This window comes from Salmo salar, chromosome 05 (assembly GCF_965601325.2).
Source record: "Salmo salar chromosome 05, fSalSal1, whole genome shotgun sequence".
Classification (NCBI taxonomy): domain Eukaryota; kingdom Metazoa; phylum Chordata; class Actinopteri; order Salmoniformes; family Salmonidae; genus Salmo; species Salmo salar.
This window is the reverse complement of record NC_138295.1, coordinates 66,344,226-66,367,982: the sequence shown is the minus strand read 5'-3', so window position 1 is coordinate 66,367,982 and position 23,757 is coordinate 66,344,226. Positions and strand designations below refer to the sequence as shown.

General features: G+C 46.4%; 2 protein-coding genes across 4 annotated transcripts in view; one reads left to right on the top strand and one right to left on the bottom strand.

The window, feature by feature from the left end:
- The window catches only part of LOC106605512 (E3 ubiquitin-protein ligase znrf2), a 113,373-nt gene extending 101,829 nt beyond the window's left edge, over positions 1-11,544 (top strand). The window contains exons 4-5 of the mRNA XM_014201252.3: positions 1,540-1,622; positions 1,877-11,544. Of these exons, the coding sequence (XP_014056727.1) occupies positions 1,540-1,597 (58 nt within the window). The 3' untranslated portion in view covers positions 1,598-1,622; positions 1,877-11,544. The remainder of the gene's footprint in view (positions 1-1,539; positions 1,623-1,876) is intronic.
- Positions 11,545-13,543: 1,999 nt separating this feature from the next.
- On the bottom strand, positions 13,544-23,367 carry LOC106605511 (nucleotide-binding oligomerization domain-containing protein 1). 3 transcript variants are annotated; one of them, XM_045718617.2, is made up of 12 exons: positions 22,948-23,367; positions 21,996-22,223; positions 21,411-21,585; positions 19,391-21,212; positions 19,130-19,213; positions 18,929-19,012; positions 18,758-18,841; positions 18,598-18,681; positions 15,156-15,239; positions 14,957-15,040; positions 14,730-14,813; positions 13,544-14,529 (listed from the first exon to the last, which is right to left on the bottom strand). In XM_045718617.2, exons 2-12 carry the CDS (start codon positions 22,200-22,202, stop codon positions 14,457-14,459), a joined length of 2,865 nt encoding a protein of 954 aa, XP_045574573.2. In that variant the 5' UTR covers positions 22,203-22,223; positions 22,948-23,367; the 3' UTR covers positions 13,544-14,456. The 3 variants fall into 3 exon arrangements, with proteins under 3 accessions (XP_045574573.2, XP_014056725.2, XP_045574574.2); XM_014201250.3 differs by lacking the exon at positions 22,948-23,367 and adding an exon at positions 22,357-22,851; XM_045718618.2 differs by lacking the exons at positions 18,929-19,012; positions 22,948-23,367 and adding an exon at positions 22,357-22,861.
- Between the last annotated feature and the right edge of the window lie 390 nt (positions 23,368-23,757).

Below are 23,757 nucleotides of genomic sequence, written 5' to 3'. Positions count from 1 at the left end.
TGACTTTTTCCATATTTCTTTATGTTACAGCCTCATTCTAAAATGGATGAAATAGTTTTTTCCCTCATCAATCTACAAACAATACCCGTTAATGACAAAGTATAAACAGCTTTTTAGGTTTGTTTTGCCAATTTAAAAAAAAATACAATTTTGAAATATCATATTTGCATAAGTATTCAGACCCTTTACTCAGTACTTTGTTGAAGCACCTTTGGCAGAGTCTTCTTGGTTATGACGCTACAAGCTTGGCATACCTGTATTTGGGGAGTTTCTCCAATTCTTCTCTGCTGATCCTCTCAAGCTCTGTCAGGTTGGATGGGGAGTGTCGCTGCACAGCTATTTTGTTCGATTGGGTTCAAGTCCGGGCTCTGGCTGAGCCACTCAAGGACATTCAGAGACTTGTCCCGAAGCCGCTCCTGCGTTATCTTGGCTGTGTGTTTAGGCTCATTGTCCTGTTAGAAGCTGAACCTTTGCTCCAGTCTGAGGTCTTGAGCGCTCTGGAGCAGATTATTATCAAGGATCTCTCTGTACTTTGCTTCGCTCATCTTTCCCTTGATTCTGACTAGTCTCCCAGTCCCTGCCACTGAAAAACATCCCTACAGCATGATGCTGCCACCACCATGCTTCCCCATAGGGGTGGTGCCAGGTTTCCTCCAGACATGATGCTTGGCATTCAGGCCAAAGAGTTCAATCTTGGTTTTATCAGACCAGAGAATCTTGTTTTTCATGGTCTGAGAGTCATTTAGGTGCCTTATGGAAAACTCCAAGTGGCTTCCGTCTGGCCACGCTACCATAAAGGCCTGATTGGTGGTGCTACAGAGATGGTTGTCCTTCTGGAAGTTTCTCCCATCTCCATTCTGGAGCTCTGTCAGAGTAACCATCGGGTTCTTGGTCACCTCCCTGAACAAGGCCCTTCTCCCCCGATTGCTCAGTTTGGCCGGGCGGCCAGCTCTAGGAAGAGTCTTGGTGGTTCCAAACTTCTTCCATTTAAGAATGATGGAGGCCACTGTGTTCTTGGAGACCTTCGATGCTGCAGACATTTTTTGGTACCCTTCCCCAGATCTGTTTATCTACACAATCCTGTCTCGGAGATCTACGGTCAATTCCTTCGACCTCATGGCTTGGTTTTTGCTCTGACATGCACAGTCAACTGTAGGACCTTATATAGACAGGTGTGTCCCTTTCCAAATCATGTCCAATCAATTGAATTCACCATAGCTGAACTCCAATCAAGTTATAGAAACATCTCAAGCATGATCAATAGAAACAGGATGCACCTGAACTCAATTTCGAGTCTCATAGCAAAGGGTCTGAATACTTATGTAAATAAGGTATTTCTGTTTTTTATTTTTTATAAATTTGAAAAAATATATAAAAACCTGTTTCCACTTTGTGTGTAGATTTATTTCATCCATTTTAGAATAAGGCTGTAACATAAACAAATGCGGAAAAAGTCAAGGAGTCTGAATACTTTCCTAATGCACTGTATGTAGTATGTGCTATGTTCTTCCTGACTGTGTCTCCTGTTCTCTCTGTCAGCTGTATTGATGAGTGGTTTGAGGTGAACAGATCGTGTCCAGAACATCCCTCAGACTAAAGGGCCTCACTACTTTTCTCCACAGGTAAATTTCACATTTACTGAGTGTTGTTGATATTAATGGATTACTGTGATAAGTCACTTTAATATTCTGTGGGAAACGTTTCCACCGTAGATTTCCCCAAACAAATGTTGTATTGTATTGACACAAAACAGGAAAAATATGATACAGTATTATACCTTTTAGTTCAGTCGAGTTCTTTCTTTCTATTGTTCTGTTTCAGCATCACATGTTAGCCCTCAGTATATTCAGATTTCTGATGTTTTTCATCTCTGCAGGTTTCTTACTCCCTCAATAAGAAGAGTGATCTGCTCCAATAACAACATTCCTCAATGTGAATCCCCTCCCCTTCCCCGTTGCCTAGGAGACTACTGGACAGACACATTGTGACTCTGTGGCCAGTACAGAACTGACACCTCACCCTGACCCTACCCCTCTACCCCCACCACCTCCAGTACCTCTCAACACACCTCACCCTGACCCTACCCCTCTACCCCCACCACCTCCAGTACCTCTCAACAGCCCTCAACACACCTCACCCTGACCCTACCCCTCTACCCCCACCACCTCCAGTACCTCTCAACAGCCCTCAACACACCTCACCCTGACCCTACCCCTCTATCCCCACCACCTCCAGTACCTCTCAACAGCCCTCAACACACCTCACCCTGACCCTACCCCTCTATCCCCACCACCTCCAGTACCTCTCAACAGCCCTCAACACACCTCACCCTGACCCTACCCCTCTATCCCCATCACCTCCAGTACCTCTCAACACACTTCACCCTGACCCTACCCCTCTACCCCATCACCTCCAGTACCTCTCAACACACCTCACCCTGACTCTATCCCCATCACCTCCAGTACCTCTCAACACACCTCACCCTGACCCTACCCCTCTACCCCATCACCTCCAGTACCTCTCAACAGCCCTCAACACACCTCACCCTGACCCTACCCCTCTACCCCCACCACCTCCAGTACCTCTCAACAGCCCTCAACACACCTCACCCTGACCCTACCCCTCTACCCCCACCACCTCCAGTACCTTTCAACAGCCCTCAACACACCTCAACCTGACCCTACCCCTCTACGCCCATCACCTCCAGTACCTCTCAACACACCTCACCCTGACCCTACCCCTCTACCCCCACCACCTCCAGTACCTTTCAACAGCCCTCAACACATCTCACCCTGACCCTACCCCTCTACCCCCACCACCTCCAGTACCTTTCAACAGCCCTCAACACACCTCAACCTGACCCTACCCCTCTACCCCCATCACCTCCAGTACCTCTCAACAGCCCTCAACACACCTCACCCTGACCCTACCCCTCTATCCCCACCACCTCCAGTACCTCTCAACAGCCCTCAACACACCTCAACCTCACCCTACCCCTCTACCCCCATCACCTCCAGTACCTCTCAACACACCTCACCCTGACTCTATCCCCATCACCTCCAGTACCTCTCAACACACCTCACCCTGACCCTACCCCTCTACCCCCACCACCTCCAGTACCTCTCAACACACCTCACCCTGACCCTACCCCTCTACCCCATCACCTCCAGTACCTTTCAACAGCCCTCAACACACCTCACCCTGACCCTACCCCTCTACCCCATCACCTCCAGTACCTCTCAACACACCTCACCCTGACTCTATCCCCATCACCTCCAGTACCTCTCAACACACCTCACCCTGACCCTACCCCTCTACCCCATCACCTCCAGTACCTCTCAACAGCCCTCAACACACCTCAAACTGACCCTACCCCTCTATCCCCACCACCTCCAGTACCTCTCAACAGCCCTCAACACACCTCACCCTGACCCTACCCCTCTATCCCCACAACCTCCAGTACCTCTCAACAGCCCTCAACACACCTCACCCTGACCCTACCCCTCTATCCCCACCACCTCCAGTACCTCTCAACAGCCCTCAACACACCTCACCCTGACCCTACCCCTCTACCCCATCACCTCCAGTACCTCTCAACAGCCCTCAACACACCTCACCCTGACCCTACCCCTCTACCCCATCACCTCCAGTACCTCTCAACAGCCCTCAACACACCTCACCCTGACCCTACCCCTCTACCCCATCACCTCCAGTACCTCTCAACACACCTCACCCTGACCCTACCCCTCTATCCCCACAACCTCCAGTACCTCTCAACAGCCCTCAACACACCTCACCCTGACCCTACCCCTCTACCCCCACCACCTCCAGTACCTCTCAACAGCCCTCAACACACCTCACCCTGACCCTACCCCTCTACCCCCACCACCTCCAGTACCTTTCAACAGCCCTCAACACACCTCAACCTGACCCTACCCCTCTACGCCCATCACCTCCAGTACCTCTCAACACACCTCACCCTGACCCTACCCCTCTACCCCCACCACCTCCAGTACCTTTCAACAGCCCTCAACACACCTCACCCTGACCCTACCCCTCTATCCCCACCACCTCCAGTACCTCTCAACAGCCCTCAACACACCTCACCCTGACCCTACCCCTCTACCCCATCACCTCCACTACCTCTCAACAGCCCTCAACACACCTCACCCTGACCCTACCCCTCTATCCCATCACCTCCAGTACCTCTCAACAGCCCTCAACACACCTCACCCTGACCCTACCCCTCTACCCCCACCACCTCCAGTACCTTTCAACAGCCCTCAACACACCTCACCCTGACCCTACCCCTCTACCCCATCACCTCCAGTACCTCTCAACACACTTCACCCTGACCCTACCCCTCTACCCCCACCACCTCCAGTACCTTTCAACAGCCCTCAACACACCTCAACCTGACCCTACCCCTCTACCCCCATCACCTCCAGTACCTCTCAACAGCCCTCAACACACCTCAACCTGACCCTACACCTCTACCCCCATCACCTCCAGTACCTCTCAACACACCTCACCCTGACCCTACCCCTCTACCCCATCACCTCCAGTACCTCTCAACAGCCCTCAACACACCTCACCCTGACCCTACCCCTCTACCCCATCACCTCCAATACCTCTCAACAGCCCTCAACACACCTCACCCTGACCCTACCCCTCTACCCCATCACCTCCAATACCTCTCAACAGCCCTCAACACACCTCAACCTGACCCTACCCCTCTATCCCCACCACCTCCAGTACCTCTCAACAGCCCTCAACACACCTCACCCTGACCCTACCCCTCTATCCCCACAACCTCCAGTACCTCTCAACAGCCCTCAACACACCTCACCCTGACCCTACCCCTCTATCCCCACCCCCTCCAGTACCTCTCAACAGCCCTCAACACACCTCACCCTGACCCTACCCCTCTATCCCCATCACCTCCAGTACCTCTCAACAGCCCTCAACACACCTCACCCTGACCCTACCCCTCTATCCCCACCACCTCCAGTACCTCTCAACAGCCCTCAACACACCTCACCCTGACCCTACCCCTCTATCCCCACCACCTCCAGTACCTCTCAACAGCCCTCAACACACCTCACCCTGACCCTACCCCTCTACCCCATCACCTCCAGTACCTCTCAACAGCCCTCAACACACCTCACCCTGACCCTACCCCTCTATCCCCACCACCTCCAGTACCTCTCAACAGCCCTCAACACACCTCACCCTGACCCTACCCCTCTACCCCATCACCTCCAGTACCTCTCAACAGCCCTCAACACACCTCACCCTGACCCTACCCCTCTACCCCATCACCTCCAGTACCTCTCAACAGCCCTCAACACACCTCACCCTGACCCTACCCCTCTATCCCCACCACCTCCAGTACCTCTCAACACACCTCACCCTGACCCTACCCCTCTACCCCATCACCTCCAGTACCTCTCAACAGCCCTCAACACACCTCACCCTGACCCTACCCCTCTATCCCCACCACCTCCAGTACCTCTCAACAGCCCTCAACACACCTCACCCTGACCCTACCCCTCTACCCCATCACCTCCAGTACCTCTCAACAGCCCTCAACACACCTCACCCTGACCCTACCCCTCTACCCCATCACCTCCAGTACCTCTCAACAGCCCTCAACACACCTCACCCTGACCCTACCCCTCTATCCCCACCACCTCCAGTACCTCTCAACACACCTCACCCTGACCCTACCCCTCTACCCCATCACCTCCAGTACCTCTCAACAGCCCTCAACACACCTCACCCTGACCCTACCCCTCTACCCCATCACCTCCAGTACCTCTCAACAGCCCTCAACACACCTCACCCTGACCCTACCCCTCTACCCCATCACCTCCAGTACCTCTCAACAGCCCTCAACACACCTCACCCTGACCCTACCCCTCTATCCCCACCACCTCCAGTACCTCTCAACAGCCCTCAACACACCTCACCCTGACCCTACCCCTCTACCCCCACCACCTCCAGTACCTCTCAACAGCCCTCAACACACCTCACCCTGACCCTACCCCTCTACCCCCACCACCTCCAGTACCTCTCATCAGCCCTCAACACACCTCACCCTGACCCTACCCCTCTATCCCCACCACCTCCAGTACCTCTCAACAGCCCTCAACACACCTCACCCTGACCCTACCCCTCTACCCCCACCACCTCCAGTACCTCTCAACAGCCCTCAACACACCTCACCCTGACCCTACCCCTCTATCCCCACCACCTCCAGTACCTCTCAACAGCCCTCAACACACCTCACCCTGACCCTACCCCTCTATCCCCACAACCTCCAGTACCTCTCAACAGCCCTCAACACACCTCACCCTGACCCTACCCCTCTATCCCCACCACCTCCAGTACCTCTCAACAGCCCTCAACACACCTCACCCTGACCCTACCCCTCTACCCCCACCACCTCCAGTACCTTTCAACAGCCCTCAACACACCTCAACCTGACCCTACCCCTCTACGCCCATCACCTCCAGTACCTCTCAACACACCTCACCCTGACCCTACCCCTCTACCCCCACCACCTCCAGTACCTTTCAACAGCCCTCAACACACCTCACCCTGACCCTACCCCTCTATCCCATCACCTCCAGTACCTCTCAACAGCCCTCAACACACCTCACCCTGACCCTACCCCTCTACCCCCACCACCTTCAGTACCTTTCAACAGCCCTCAACACACCTCACCCTGACCCTACCCCTCTACGCCCATCACCTCCAGTACCTCTCAACACACCTCACCCTGACCCTACCCCTCTACCCCCACCACCTCCAGTACCTTTCAACAGCCCTCAACACACCTCAACCTGACCCTACCCCTCTACCCCCATCACCTCCAGTACCTCTCAACAGCCCTCAACACACCTCAACCTGACCCTACCCCTCTACCCCCATCACCTCCAGTACCTCTCAACACACCTCACCCTGACTCTATCCCCATCACCTCCAGTACCTCTCAACACACCTCACCCTGACCCTACCCCTCTACCCCATCACCTCCAGTACCTCTCAACAGCCCTCAACACACCTCACCCTGACCCTACCCCTCTACCCCCATCACCTCCAGTACCTCTCAACAGCCCTCAACACACCTCACCCTGACCCTACCCCTCTACCCCCATCACCTCCAGTACCTCTCAACAGCCCTCAACACACCTCACCCTGACCCTACCCCTCTACCCCCACCACCTCCAGTACCTCTCAACAGCCCTCAACACACCTCACCCTGACCCTACCCCTCTACCCCCATCACCTCCAGTACCTCTCAACAGCCCTCAACACACCTCACCCTGACCCTACCCCTCTACCCCCATCACCTCCAGTACCTCTCAACAGCCCTCAACACACCTCACCCTGACCCTACCCCTCTACCCCCACCACCTCCAGTACCTCTCAACAGCCCTCAACACACCTCACCCTGACCCTACCCCTCTACCCCCACCACCTCCAGTACCTCTCAACACACCTCACCCTGACTCTATCCCCATCACCTCCAGTACCTCTCAACACACCTCACCCTGACCCTACCCCTCTACCCCATCACCTCCAGTACGTCTCAACAGCCCTCAACACACCTCACCCTGACCCTACCCCTCTATCCCCACCACCTCCAGTACCTCTCAACAGCCCTCAACACACCTCACCCTGACCCTACCCCTCTACCCCATCACCTCCAGTACCTCTCAACACACCTCACCCTGACCCTACCCCTCTACCCCCACCACCTCCAGTACCTCTCAACACACCTCACCCTGACCCTACCCCTCTACCCCCACCACCTCCAGTACCTCTCAACACACCTCACCCTGACCCTACCCCTCTATCCCCACCACCTCCAGTACCTCTCAACAGCCCTCAACACACCTCACCCTGACCCTACCCCTCTACCCCATCACCTCCAGTACCTCTCAACAGCCCTCAACACACCTCACCCTGACCCTTCCCCTCTATCCCCACCACCTCCAGTACCTCTCAACAGCCCTCAACACACCTCACCCTGACCCTACCCCTCTACCCCATCACCTCCAGTACCTCTCAACAGCCCTCAACACACCTCACCCTGACCCTACCCCTCTACCCCCACCACCTCCAGTACCTCTCAACACACCTCACCCTGACCCTACCCCTCTATCCCCATCACCTCCAGTACCTCTCAACAGCCCTCAACACACCTCAACTCAAACCAGTCAAGAACCGCAGTGTGCCAAAACTCATTAAAAGCAATCTTCAGGGAAACTACATTTAATTCTGATCTATCTATTTATCTTCACACACACACCATCTGCTCCAAGACAAGACCAGACAGACACAGACACACAAACTCACAAATACACACTCACAAACACAACCAACCTCTGCTTTGTCCTCAAAGACAGACAGACCGATCGACAGACAGACCGACATGCTTATCTGCCAACCTGATGTTGAGGGGAAGACACAACACCTCTGTTGCACAACTATCCAATCAGGAAAAACTGTTGCTCTCAACACGCCCTCTCACTCTCTGCCGCATCAATGAAACAGCTGTATATGCCACCCACAGACGTTTTGCATTCCATGCCATTGGCCATGCCCCAGTGATTGAGCTGCTGTGGTTGGCTGAGCTCCAGGGCTGCTGCGACTTGGAATTCCCTCCTCCTGTGTTATTGGACAGCAGATCCAGGTCTCCTCCCATCTGTTTGGTCAGAGTGATTGTAGACCTGGACATTTCGGGGAGCAAGCTGAGGGGAGAAGGGGCAAGGGGAAGTCAGTCCTCATACCCCTCTTTCCCCCTCCTCACCAACTGTGTCTACCAGTGCCTTCACCTTCGGATCCTAATGGCCTACCAGGGCAGAGTCAAGACAACAGAACAGAACCGTGTGATTGGTGGGTGGGGGACAGAGGGCGGGAGGGCATGTATGAGTCTATACTATATCCTCCCTCCCTAGCCCTTCCCCCTGTGTGTTGTTGACTGGATGTGGACAGATGGAGAGAGACCCAGCAGAGAGCCAGACTCAGCTGAATGTGAAACTCTGCTTAACTCTAACCTTTACTCCACTGGGACATGACTGGAACTGGAACTGGCCCTGGCTGCTAGCCACACTGAAATTAGAAGTGCCCTGCTATATGCTGTCCCGCTCTCTCCTTTCCCCTGACTAGCTATCTAACTCACAACCCCTCAATGCCTCTGTGGTAGCAACAAGACGTGAACTGGACTGTGCTACCAGAAGTGCGTGGCTCAGCTAGTGGCAACTACAACTCCCAGCAGGCACTTCTCTGAAGTGAGAACGTTAATCTTAGTTTTTGTAGCAGCAATAGCTGTCTGTCTGGGACATAAGGCTCTCTGTGCTTAGCCTGGATCCCAACTGAATTACTATGTTTCACAATTGTTTTACTGTACATCTTCAGTTTGGCAATTGTGAAGAGGATCAATTCAGTTGGCATCCAAGCTACATTGTGCTGACCCCAGAACAGATGGGGCCCGGTGACATTATGTGGTGTAAATACTCTAGCCTTCTACAGGGTTCACACACCCATCCTTTTCTCTCACTCACTCACTTTGACTTTTAATCTTTATTTATCATCATGAAACTTAGCAGTTATTATTATGCAAATTATTTTATTTTAAGTGTGCAGATTTGACATAATGGTGTAATTGCATATATGTGTATGTATATGTGTGAGTTATAGTGAAACTAAGTTGGGCCTTAATGCAAAGAGAATGACATGAACAACTATGTCTTCTATTCATGTTTGTCCATTTCAGTGCAGTTTCAAATAGCTGCCTGAGATAGCACACTTTTTACCCAATCATAATCATCTACCAATCAACCAATCAGCCTATCACAGTAGAGGTGAGAGGGTGGGACAGGAAGTAGGCGATTGGTGGAGCTCCATGCCAAAGCCAATTAGAATAAGGGGAAGACTGATATATTCAAAAAAGTTATCATTAGAATGTTGGATCCTCCAACACTTTCTCAGTGTGTTTGAGTGTTTTACACTAATACGTTTCATCTTCCAGCAACATTGGGTTGTAATATTTAAACAAGGCCTTGATGTTGTTCTCTTTAATGTTTTGAGAGCTTTCCCAGGATGCGCTGCTAACTAGTATACTAGACCTCCATCTTCACCATTGGGTTGCGAATAAGGGCAGAGAAACTGATAGACAAATTCAATGAATAAGACAAAAGGCTTTATTGGCTATGCTTTTCACAATCATTGTGGAGGTTTTTCAATGTCCACAGTTTAGAGATTTTAGATTATAGTATATTATTATGACATATCTAGGAATAAGATCAATGGTATTTATATTGGTTGCCCAATTCAAACTAGTAACGACCAGTCAGACAACTTAACAAAGAGCATTTATAGGGGATCTGGGTATTATGGTGTGGATATACTAAAGATAGTGTTACCATGGCTACTGGGTCAGTTACACCATATTAACTGTGGTTTCTCCTAAAGTGCTGCTAACGTGCTGCTAACAATTTATTTTTCAAGAAGTACAGCGAGGCATAAAGCACTTTGGAATTCCCCATTTGTCATCATGTACTATAGCTAATAAAGTGTGATCTAAATCCAGATGGGGGTTTCTCCTCATTGCACGTCAGTGAAGGAGAAACTAGAATGTCTGGTCTCACCGCATGGTTTGTCCCATGGCTACTGTACTGTAAGAAATGTGATTTTTAAATGTTGTCGAATGGCTAACGATTGTGAAGCATACTGCTGTATGTGTACAATATTCCCTTCATTGTCATGGGTATATGTGTAGCACGAGGATCCTCCCTAGCTAGCCTAGCAGAACAGCCTTGTATGAGCTACTGTAGCTAGAATCAGTTTTAAAACATATTTCCCCCGCCATTTCAGTTTTGTTAGTCTTATTTTGGGTGTTTGGGTTTCTTTGGGGGGTGAGTGGGGAGGCATCCTACCACCTAAACTGATTTCGATATGTTTCACTGTAGAGAATTCCGTTTGGATGTCAGGCCAGTGGTAAAGGAAGGGGCTTATATGGTCATTTTGTGTAAATGTTTTGGTTTGCTGCTTATGCTACACTTGCCAATTTGAGCCCATATCAATCCAATTGGATCGATGTCTATCCAAATCTACCGTGTTGAAAAGCTCCATATGGATGGACTTGTGAGGATGTAGTGTTGAAAACAGTCAGCATATATGAATGCGGGATGTGTTAGAGAACACACATATGTCATCAGGTAGCTATACTTGATGTTCCGGTCATGATACTATAATATACCATGACAGCGAACATACTGTAGATGATTATTAGTTGGGGATGAGCTTGCTTGAATGAATGTGGAGGTGTAGTAGGGCATTCATGTAATAGTTGAGAGGTGAAGGAAACTATTTTTATTTGGGTTATACCTCCTGAGGTACTTCAGAGACAGGCCAACAGTACATAACTAGAAATGTTATTTTAGAAACTATTTAGACATACAGTATGTTATAACATTCCATTTATGTAAAAATGTGTACAGAATATGAAATTAAAAGAGCAAAACTTTTGGAGTACATTCTTTTAATTGGACTAGTGTGACTTACAGTGTGTCTTGGTAGATGAGTGTTTCACTTTCAATGCATTATGGCAGAAGCTTTCTCAGCAGTCATTGAAAAAGTTACTCTACCGGTCAAAAGTTTTAGAACACCGACTCATTCAAGGCCTTTTCTTTATTTTATTATGTTCTACATTGTAGAATAATAGTGAAGACATCAAAACTATAAAATAACACATATGGAATCATGTAGTAACCAAAAAAGTGTTAAACAAATCAAAATATATTTTATATTTTGAGATTTTTCAAATAGCCACCATTTGCCTTGATGACAGCTTTGCACACTCTTGGCATTCTCTCAACCAGCTTCATCTGGAATGCTTTTCCAACCGTTTTGAAGGAGTTCCCACGTGCTGAGCACGTGTTGGCTGCTTTTCCTTCACGCCGCAGTCTGACTCATCCCAAACCACCTCAATTTGGTTGAGGTCGGGTGATTGTGGAGGCCAGGTCATCTGATGCAGCACTCCATCCCTCTTCTTCTTGGTAAAATAGTCCTTACACAGCCTGTTGGGTCATTGTTCTGTTGAAAAACAAATGATAGTCCCACTAAGCCCAAACCAGATGGGATGGCGTATCACTGCAGAATGCTGTGGTAGCCATGCTGGTTAAGTGTGCCTTGAATTCTAAATAAATCACAGACAGTGTCACCAGCAAAGCATCCCCACACCATAGCACCTCCGCCTCCATGCTTTATATTGGGAAATATACATGCGGAGATCATCCGTTCACCCACACCGCATCCCACAAAGACACGGCGGTTGGAAGCAAAAATCTCAAATTTGGACTCATCAGACCAAAGGACAGATTTCCACTGGTCTAATGTCCATTGCTCGTGTTTCTTGGCCCAAGCAAGTCTCTTCTTATTGGTGTCCTTTAGTAGTGGTTTCCTTGCAGCAATTCAACATGAAGGCCTGATTCACACAGTCTCCTCTGAACAGTTGATGTTGTGATGTGTCTGTTACTTGAACTCTGTGAAGCATTTATTTGGGCTGCAATTTCTGAGGCTGATAACTCTAATGAACTTTTCCTCTGCAGCAGAGGTAAGTCTGGGTCTTCCTTTCCTGTGGCGGTCCTCATGAGAGCCAGTTTCATCATAGTGCTTGATGATGTTTGCGACTGCACTTGATTAAACTTTCAAAGTTATTTAAATTTTCCGTATTGACTGACATTCATGTCTTAAAGTAATGATGGACTGTTTGGCTCAAACACATTAAGAAGGAAAGAAATTCCACAAATTAACTGAAGGCACACCTGTTAATTGAAACGCGTTCTAGGTGACTACCTCTTGAAACTGGTTGAGAGAATGCCAAGAGTGTGCAAAGCTGTCATTGAAGGAAAAGGGTGGCTATTTGAAGAATCTCAAATATAAAATATATTTTGATTTGTTTAACACTTTTTTGGTTACTACATGATTCCATATGTGTTATTTCATTGTTTTCATGTCTTCACTATTATTATGCAATGTAGAAAATGATTTTAAAAATTCAGAAAAACCCTTCAATGAGTAGGTGTGTCCAAACCTTTGACTGGTACTGTATATATTTTTTTTTTAATGTGTGTGGGGGGGGGGGGGGGGGCACCCAGGTATTTCTCTGCAGCTGCCACGACATCTATCCTCTGTGATTTAGGTTCCATTTCTGCGGTACAATTGACAAAACCCTTGAATGAGTAGGTGTTCTAAAACTTTTGACCTGTAGTGTATATGGAAGTTGTGTATTGTCCTGTCTTCCGCTATTTGTTTGTTCCTATCATCGCCTGCTAATCTATATTCATTAGTCACCATGACCACAAACTGATCATAACATGACTGTCTGTATGTGTCATACAGTTACAGTTCTGGCCAGTATACAAGAACAAGGGAACGAGGCAGAGAAATCAGAGGGGTGAGAGTTGATGATAAGAGAGGTTTGAGAGCAGTGGCCTAGTCTCCAGTTACTTGCAGGCACCACATCAAATTCAGTTTATTTACACAGTGCTCAGTTTATTCAGTTTATTTACACAGTGCTCTGTTGTTGTGGTGCAGGAGAAATTCAATACTGTAATTCAGCACCAGTAAAGTATTTCCTTTGGTCAGCAAAAGCAGCTTCAAATCAAATCAAACTTTATTTGTCACATGTGCCGAATACAACAAGTGTAGACCTTACCATGAAATTCTTACTTACAAGCCCTTAACCAACAGTGCAGTTCAAGAAGAGTTAAGAAAATATTTACCAAATAAACTAAAGTTAAAAATGATAAAAAGTAACACAATAACGAGGCTATATACAGGGGGTACCGGTACCGAGTCAGTGTGCGGGGGTACAGGTTAGAGTTATTTGTACACATAGGTAGGGGTGAAGTGACTATGCATAGATAATAAACAGCGAGTAGCAGCAGTGTACAAAACAAATGGTGGGGGGGGGGGGGTGTCAATGTAATAGTCCAGTGACCATTTGATTAATTGTTCAGCAGTCTTATGGCTTGGGGGTAGAAGCTGGATTAAAACAATGGATTTGCTTTGCATAATGATAAGATGTTCCGTGGTTAACTGAAAGTGCTTAAACAAGGGACAGTTTGCCCTCACTGTATAAGTTGATTTGTTTCAAACTAAAGTCGAGCTAGTAAAAAAGTTACATTAAAGACTTCCTCTCTGAGAACGGCACCTCCGGTTTCAAATCCCTAAATACAAAGAGATTCATTATGGACAAATATGACTGAGGGAAGTGTTTTTATGGGTCAAGACTTTTACCCATATGCCAGAATAACCTAGCTAATGCAGTATGTTCAAATATTTACCAAATGTAGTATGCAAGAAAATACACAAAGAACTTCTACGTTTCGGTAACAGACGAGACCAATCTACACACTCTCCAGCTCAGTTCTGTCTCCTCAGTGGAAGCGTAGCCTTCCCTCAGCCTCAAACAGCTTCTCTTCCTCTTCAGAAAGACAGTTTCCTTTCAAACTGTGGGTGAGTGATGACAGAGCACATGATAATCAGGAACCAGTAATGTATTCAAAGACCCACAGCCATTACAAAGTGAAAATGGTGAAAGATGTGTTGAAATAAAAATGTATCTAAGGAATATATGAAATACTATTATTAACGTGATACAAATTTATTTAGTAATGTGCCTTTAAGTGAGCGACATTGTGTACGCTCACCTGATCTCTTTGAGTGATGTGTTGTGGGAGAGAGCCTCTGACAGCTGTCTGATTCCACCCACTGTCAGCTGATTATTGATTAACCTGTGCAGAGTGGCACAGAGGGATCACTAGGTTAACCGGCTAACTTTTATTAACATTCAGAAATAACTTTTGTTCACTTTCTGGTTAATTCTGAAGCTAAACTTTATTATTGGTTGTTGGGAGTGTGTTGAGACTGGCCTTACCAGAGGTGAGATAGACCCATGTTGGATCTGATCAGTTCTGCCATGTCTGGTGCTACATCATCTGACAACTCATTTTGCACCAACCTACAACAAGACAACACACATTTAAACTGTGTTAACTCCAAAGCACAAATACACATTAAATATACAGACACACATACTGTCACAGAAACTTGATGTATGAATAAAATTGTCCTACCAGAAGATTCTGAGCATTGTGTTGCATTTCAGTGCTTCGGCCAAGCTCCTCCCACCTTCTGAAGTGATGCCATTGGCTGAGAGGCTAAGGGAGAGAAGAGCATAGAAATATAATGACTATTAGTAATACATATGTATACTCAGGGGCGGAAATCCCGGGGGGGACGGGGGGGACACGACCCCCCCCCATCCTGGGAAAAATATGATTTGTCCCCCCCAATATATCACTGAAACATAACTATGTAATTTAAATAATATTAATAATACACAATGAAAGCAATTGTGCTGATTATAGACACTTAATAGCGCGTTTTTAAGTTTCAAAAGATTGCGACCCCGCACCCTTTGCCTCACAATGATTTGATCCACTGCCAGTTCCTTAGTTGGCAAGGTAACAGAGGGGTCGTGTCTACTGTCTGAAAGGCACTCAATGAACGTAACTGACGTGAGGTTAATCCAGTCAATCGCGCACACACACTAGCTGAATATGCAGAGCTAGCGCGCAAATATTAACTATTAAGCTAGCTAGTACCTATTCCATTTATGTGGCCTCGTCAAAGATGGAATCTTTGCTATCGCCAATTTATTCCAAGATCAGCATGCAGATGATGTAAGTTAGTGCTTCAAAGTCCCTGTGATAAGGTTAGCAATAAACTGAAGTCCAAACTGAACAGAACTACACTCTCTTCTACCATTGTCTTAAATATATTTAATGGTCTCATTGCAGAAGCTAAATTGTCGCAAGGGAACTTTTATTTATTTATTTTATTTAACCCGGGTAGCAAAGATTATAGCAAACACCACTGAAACGGAATTGGTGCTCGCTTGCTTTGCAAATTCAGCTATTGTTGGAAGCCAGCCAATATGAAACAAACTATTAAAATTACAAAAGGTTGCAGCATATGTTGTGTAAATGGTGAACTCATACAGCTGTCAACTCTTGTCATTTTAATCCGTTTCACATTTGCTAGCTACCTTTTAGATCGAAGCCCAAATAGAATGATAAAAGATAAGATGATAGAAGCCCATCTCCTACTGTAAATAACCTACACACTGTGTGTGTGTGTAGCCAGCCAGCCAGCCAGGTAGAAAAATGGCAGAAAAATAAAAGACCGACATCAGAGTATTTTTCAGTACACCAAAACGCAAAGTAAGAACACTAGTAGCCTAATATCTCAAAGACTAGTTGATAAAATGTTCATAAGAAAGAAATGAAATTCTAATGGAAATGTTTCACAATGATGTCATTAGGCAGAGCAGGCAACAGATGGCACACAGACAGCAGAGTTGGGGACAGATATGCAGGGACAGACTGGCAGAGACGGAGTCTCAGGTAAGTTTGTTGAGTCTTTGTTTGGCAACATTATGGAAGGTTCTCCATTTTTTTGACTTGTAAAATAGGAACATAATTGGAAAATGCCATGGATACCCCCACTCTCAACTTAAACTGGTAACTGAACTAAGATTTGTTAAAGGCAATGGTATTGCTGTTGTGATTAGTTGTGTAGTTTTGGGTACCGGTAGTTAGGAGTACGGCAAACACCTTATTTCTTTGGTTCCTCAATATACATTTACCATATTACAATGTAGGCTATGTGTTACAGCACTACTTTTGGTGTCCCCCTCAGGAATTGCTCTTGAGAAAATGTAATGTAATTGTCCCCTCCAAAGTTGATATCAGATTTTCGCCCCTGAGTATACTGTATTACGTTAGGTAATGATATTACTATGAGGCAGAGTGATACTGTAAAATAGATGCTGTAGTTTCAGTGTTTGTGAGTAAGGGAGTTCAGTAACCCATACTGTAGCTAAATGTGCGTAAAATGATACACCAATGGGTTATACTTCCTTATTTCTGACCTTAACCGCAGTTGTGGGAGAACTGAAAAAGACATGGCACAATCAGTGCCACACAGTTGAAGTCAGAAGTTTACATACACTTATGTTGGAGTCATTAAAACTTGTTTTTCAACCACTCCATACATTTCTTGTTAACAAACTATAGTTTTGGCAAGTCGGTTAGGACATCTACTTTGTGCATGACACAAGTAATTTTTCCAACAATTGTTTACAGACAGATTATTTCACTTATAATTCCCTGTATCACAAATACAGTGGGTCAGAAGTTTACATACAGTAAGTTGACTGTGCCTTTAAACAGCTTGGAAAATTCCAGAAAGTGATGTCATGGCTTTAGAAGCTTCTAATAGGTAAATTGACATGATTTGAGTCAATTGGAGGTGTACCAGTGGATGTATTTCAAGGCCTACCTTCAAACTCAGTACCTCTTTGCTTGATATCATAGAAAAATCTAAAGAAATCAGCCAAGACCTCAGAAAAGCAATTGTAGACCTCCACAAGTCTGGTTCATCCTTGGGAGCAATTTCCATACGCCTGAAGGTACCACGTTCATCTGTACAAACAATACTACGCAAGTATAAACACCATGGGACCACGCAGCCGTCATACTGCTCAGGAAGGAGACGCGTTCTGTCTCTTAGAGATGAACGTACTTTGGTGCGAAAAGTGCAAATCAATCCCAGAACAACAGTAAAGGACCTTGTGAAGATGCTGGAGGAAACAGGTACAAAAGTATCTATATTCACAGTAAAACAAGTCCTATATTGACATAACCTGAAAGGGCGCTCAGCAAGGAAGAAGCCACTGCTCCAAAACCGCCTTAAAAAAGCCAGACTACAGTTTGCAACTGCACATGGGGACAAATATCGTACTTTTTTTAGAAATTTCCTCTGGTCTGATGAAACAAAAATAGAACTGTTTGGCCATAATGACCATCATTATGTTTGGAGGAAAAAAGGGGAGGCTTGCAAGCCAAAGAACACCATCCTAACCGTGAAGCATGGGGGTGGCAGCATCATGTTGTGTGGGTGCTTTGCTGCAGGAGGGACTGGTGCACTTCACAATATAGATGGCATCATGAGGTAGGAAAATGATGTGGATATATTGAAGCAACATCTCAAGACATCAGTCAGGAAGTTAAAGCTTGGTCGCAAATGGGTCTTCTAAATGGACAATGACCCCAAGCATACTTCCAAAGTTGTGGCAAAATGGCTTAAGGACAACAAAGTCAAGGTACTGGAGTGGCAATCACAAAGCCCTGACCTCAATCCCATAGAATAAGAAGGCAATGCTACCAAATACTAATTGAGTGTATGTAAACTTCTGACCCACTGGGAACGTGATGAAAGAAATAAAAGCTGAAATAAATCATTCTCTCTACTATTATTCTGACATTTCACATTCTTAAAATAAAGTGGTGATCCTTACTGACCTAAGACAGAGAATTTTTACTCAGATTAAATGTCAGGAATTGTGAAAAACTGAGTTTAAATGTATTTGGCTAAGGTGTATGTAAACTTCTGACTTCAACTGTACTTATTCAGAGAAGTGATAACGATGACATTTCTTGCCATCCATCTCACCTGAGGTTGGTAAGACTTGGGTGATTCCTCAGGGCCTCTGCGAATGCTCTTGCTCCTTCATCACCAATGCTGTTCCCCCACATTCTGAAAAACAGGAACAATCCATCCCATGCACTCTGATCCATTTTTTTTTTTTTAAGAATTGTAATAGTGCACTTACCCCACGTCAAAGATAGATGTGCTCTTCTGAATGGCACTGGCCAGATACCTGCCACCCACACTTGTGAACTTGTTGCTGCCAAGCCTTTGAACAAATCAAAGTGCCAAAAATAAACATTTTAATTTATAAACAAGTAATTATATAATTGATTGGACATATTCATTTACATACTTGACAACTCTTAACTTTGGACATTCCTCAATGATATGAGCGATTAGCTTGGCTCCGATGTCCGTAATGTGATTATTGTAAAGTCTGTCAAATCAAGACAACAGAAAGACAGTCACAGTCACGTCATAGGAATTTTGTCATACAGCACAATACAGTACTAAAGTTTGACAGGCAAGTTGACCCTGATAGACACTGACTCACCCCAGAACCTCCACCACTCTGTGTTTGATAAGCTCCTCAGCCAGTACCTCAATGCTGCTGTCTGAGATCTGATTGACACACAATCTGAAATGGAAAAACTAATTTAGCTGAAAAGTTATTCTTTATAGTTAGTTATACTAGTATTTTTTAGAGCAGTAAGAAATGATTTGCCAATGTTTTTTTGTAAACAAGTGTACCTTTCATGTAAACAGTGGCATAAAATACAAACTGTTTCCATCTGCATGTATTCGAATTCCTCACCTCACCACGGTCATCTTACTGAATGAAGGCCTGAGCTGCTTGACCCCATAGTCACTGATGTTGTTGTTGTCCATGTCCACCCCTAGCCTCTTCCGCCGGTGCTGCAGCACAAAGTTGATGGCACTGCAGTCGCCAGAGAACACATTACAGTAGCCCAGCTTGATGTAGTCAGCTGTGATGCCCTTCGCAGTCAGCTGGGCCACCTCTTTACTTCCTGTCTCGAAGATGCAGCGCAGCATCCACAGGAAGTTGGGCAGGACATGCACCTTGCTGCCCTCCTGCTCTGTGCTGTAGAGTGGCAAACCGCGAAGGTGGGACCTCACGCTGGTGGACAGGTAGGACTTGAGGACCGCCCGCTTTCTCTTCAGTAGCGCTGCAGGAACCATGTGCTCCAGCAAGCCGGCGTTGGTCTTAGACAGCAGTCCACACAGGAAAAGGTTGGCATATTGGAGATGCTCGTTGGTCTTGAACGGGTCCTTTCCCCTGGGTTTGGAGGAGCCACCGATGCAGTGGACGACACACGATAAACAAGAAGTGTTGACCCTCCTGCTGCACTCAGTGAAGAACTTGAGGATGTTTCCTACGCTGGCCTGTTCGTCCAGAACCAGGGAGAATGCAGCCAAGAAGGACTGCAGGGTGAGGTGAAGGAACTCAAAGGTGGAAGGGTTTTCACAGGCATCGTAGTGGCTGACCGGTCGGAGGAAACCCACCTGAAGGTCCTCCTCAGTCAGGCCACAGGAGGCCACCTCCTCCTGGTCGAACACAAAGCCTCCTCTCTCCATGCCCAGCAGAGCCAGCTTGGAGAAGGCTGTCAGCGGCCTCAGCCCTGCCCTGAAGGTATCAGCGGGGCACCTGGTGTTTCTCTTCAGGAGGACAGGTGGGGGAGTGGCCCTCCGGCTGAAGAAGACTTCAGACAGCAGGAGGAATATATTAGTGAGGGTCACGCAAGCCTCTGGCAACTCAAAGTCGTCATAGACTGAGCGCAGGTGTTTAAAGCTCTTGAAGACGATCCAGCAGAAGAGGGGGATGGAGCAGAGGCCACAGAGGTGGGGGCTGGCATCCAGCTGGACTGAGACCAGGTCCCGGTGCTCCTGCTCCTTGAAGTGCAGGTTGGTGTAGGTCTGAAGGTGGGCCGGAGAGAACCCACGCAGCGCCACCCTCTTCCGGATCACCCTGCTCTGGACCTCGGTGCCTGTCCGAGCCGTCAGGACCTTCCGGGAACCATTGAGCAGCTTCCCACAGAGCAGGTTCATGAGCACCAGAAGGGGGTGAGTCCTCTCCTCTGGAGAAACCACCTCAGGCTCATTCACCAGGTCCAGATCAGCCTGGATCTCATCATAGCCATCAAATGTAAAGAGAACCTTTTCAGGGAAGCGGAGGATGTAGCTGAACACCTCATTATCCGCATCCTGGTCGGGGTAGCAGTTGTATTTGAAAAGCAGGTCCCTCAGTGAGATCTCGTCTGTCTCCTTGAATGTGCTGAACATCCTACAGCGGAACTTGAAGAAGAACATGGCGTCTGCCTGTTCCAGCTCCCTCTTGGACCACAGCCTCTGGAGCTTCTGAAGGAGGATGGACTTGCCCACCCCAGCGTCCCCTGTGATGAGCACCGTCTCTGCCTGTGAGTTAAAGACACCCTGCTCTCCCAGGAGCTGCTCCAGACCCTCCAGGTGGCCCAGGCTCTCATTGCGGTCATTCAGGAGCTCCATCAGGGTGTCTGTATAGAGCTCCTCCAGCAGGGTTTCCTCTCGCTGGGCGTAGGAGGCAATGAAGCGTGTGTCTCGGCCCAGCTCGTGCCTCAGCTTCTCACAGTACCTACTAACTGAGAAGAGGGGTAGGGAGAATACACTGCAGTCTGATTCTCAACCACTGATATTCAGCCAAAAGATACAGTAGTTGCCCTCAGGATTCTCTAATAGCTTACATTTTCAATGCACTGTATTTTTTATTTTTTATTGTTAAGTAAAATTCCAATAACACATATGAAGTGCAGCACCATACAGTCTACTGACATACTTACTAGGGTCTGTGTTCTTCACTGGTATGTCCCGTATAAAGTCTGGTGGCTGGTAGTTGATCTCTTTAAGCCATGGTTGGAGGTCTATGTATGCATCATAAACTTTGTAGAGAATATATAGGAAGTATTCACATGCCTGCTCCCCTTTGCTTTGGACCAATTCCAGGATTTTACGCACCTGCGCAATGTCAATCATAAGTAAATCATATTTACTTTACAGTGATTCAATATTTAATAATAATTTGGCAGCTAACAGTTTCCCTATTTTATGCACCTGCACGATGGCAATCATGTTTACTTACCAGTAATTAATATTTAATTAATATTACTTCCCACATTTTGATTAATGTGGCCAAACAGCATTTTTCACAGGTAAGATACTGTCAGCATACCAAATGTCATTGTATTGCAAAATCAAGTCTTGTCTTTATATTTTCTTATCTTAAAATCAATTAGTCCATTTTAGTTAGGGCCTAGTAGGCTATTAGTGAATGCAAGAGCATGTCTTTGTGATGGGTACTTTGCCATTTAATGTGTCTGGTCCAAATGGACATGTGTCCTCTCTGAAACCCTCCTATGGTAAATTACCTGGTCAGTCTTGGTGGCTGCGCGCTGGATCATTTCTGCATCCTCGATACACAGAAAACCACTTTGTAGGAGGTTATCCATAATGCACTGCGTGCTCTTCACCTGGGAAACCAGTAGCTCACGGTGCAAGGTGAGCATTTGGACAGTGGACACATGGCCCGTTAGTCCAGCACCGGCTTCCTCGGCATTGGAGTCCATAATATACATGGCTTCAGCTGCCTGTATTTACTGGAAAATGTAAGGAATTCTAGTCAGATAACCAGTTAGGAGAAAATGATCCAACAGTACGGATAAAATACATTATAGTAATCTATAGTAGGCTATCGCGTACGGTATACGTATATGGGCTGGCTATACATACCGTCAGAACCTTTGATAACATTGTTCTTAGCCGCCCTGTCCTAGTCCACCGCGGAAAAACTCGGGAACCAGAGCTCTCCCAAAAACAAACTCCAGTCTTGTTTATTAATTAAACCATTAAATAGCGTACGACAAGATAATAACAAAAGTTTCTCCAGGACTCTTAAAATATGAATCTAGTCTTGTCTCAAACAATGTCAGGAGAAAAAAACACTGATCACAGTACTGGTTCTTTGAGGAAGTGAAACCAAAAACAGCCTTGTATGCGCGTAATTTCGCCTCGGACTGCGACCGCACTTTTGGCATGCTGTTATCTGCTTATTTTTAATATAGGGTTTTCGCAACTTGTAATTGCTCCACGGTAAATCAGGCTTCCCCAAACATGTCTTAATAATTTGAAAGATTGCTTAGAAAACCAGGTGTTTAATCAGCGTATGCTTACTTCCATTTTAACTTTCGCCGATTAAAATAAGCAGAGTAAGGTTTTTACATGACTAATGCATAATAGTGTCATAATCAGTTTAATGTCAAAGTATTACTGTGCATGTAAACTTACTCACTCGTAACCAAATAAAAAATACGATTTAGCTACCTGTGTGACGTGACACAACCCCATCGTAGCAAATTTATGTCAATTTGCTACTGAGACTGAATGTGTTTTGTCTAATCCGTTTTTTCCTCAAGCATCCGATCCATCGTGTTGCATTACTGTTGCCAATTTAACATGAGTAGCCCATAGCCTACAGATGATTGTCTTGTCCACTGTCTTAATTAAATAAAACCAATACAAATGTATTGCGTGAGGTCCCACACGTTTTATAAGGAGGGTGAGATCCACCCAAATCATTTGGGTTCCTGGATCCTTTCACAGCATTATAAGGCTGCGTTGAGACAATCATTTATCAATGACCCAAACCCAGCTCAGTTAATCCCTACCATAATGACACAGAGTTCACGAAATCAATAACTTGCTAGTAACAGATGACATTCATATTCTGACTATCTCTGAAACTGACTTTGATAATACCTTGATACAGTGGTAGCAATACAAGGTTATAACATTACAGAAAAGAGACACATGCCAATGGTGGAGGTGTTGCTGTTTATATTCAGAACCACATTCCTGTAAATATTAGAGAGGATCTCATGTTAAATACTGTTGAAGTAATATGACTACAGGTTCATCTGCCTCACCTAAAGCCCATTCTGGTGGGAAGCTGCTATAGACCACCAGGTGCTAACAGTCAGTATCTGGATAACATGTGTGAAATGCTTGATAATGGTTGTGATATCAACAGAGAGGTATATTTTCTGGGTGATTTATATATTGACTGACTTTCATCAAGCTGCCAACTCAAGAAAAAGCTTCAAACTGTAACCTGGTTCAGATTATCAGTCAACC

Excerpts from the sequence above, each read along its gene's own strand:
- LOC106605511 (XM_045718617.2), bottom strand. The coding sequence starts at position 22,202 with ATGTATATTATGGACTCCAATGCCGAGGAAGCCGGTGCTGGACTAACG. Across the intron at positions 18,682-18,757 it reads ACATCTATCTTTGACGTGGG|AATGTGGGGGAACAGCATTG; the intron begins GTAAGTGCACTA and ends CCTGTTTTTCAG. Across the intron at positions 14,530-14,729 it reads ACATCACTCAAAGAGATCAG|TTTGAAAGGAAACTGTCTTT; the intron begins GTGAGCGTACAC and ends ACTCACCCACAG.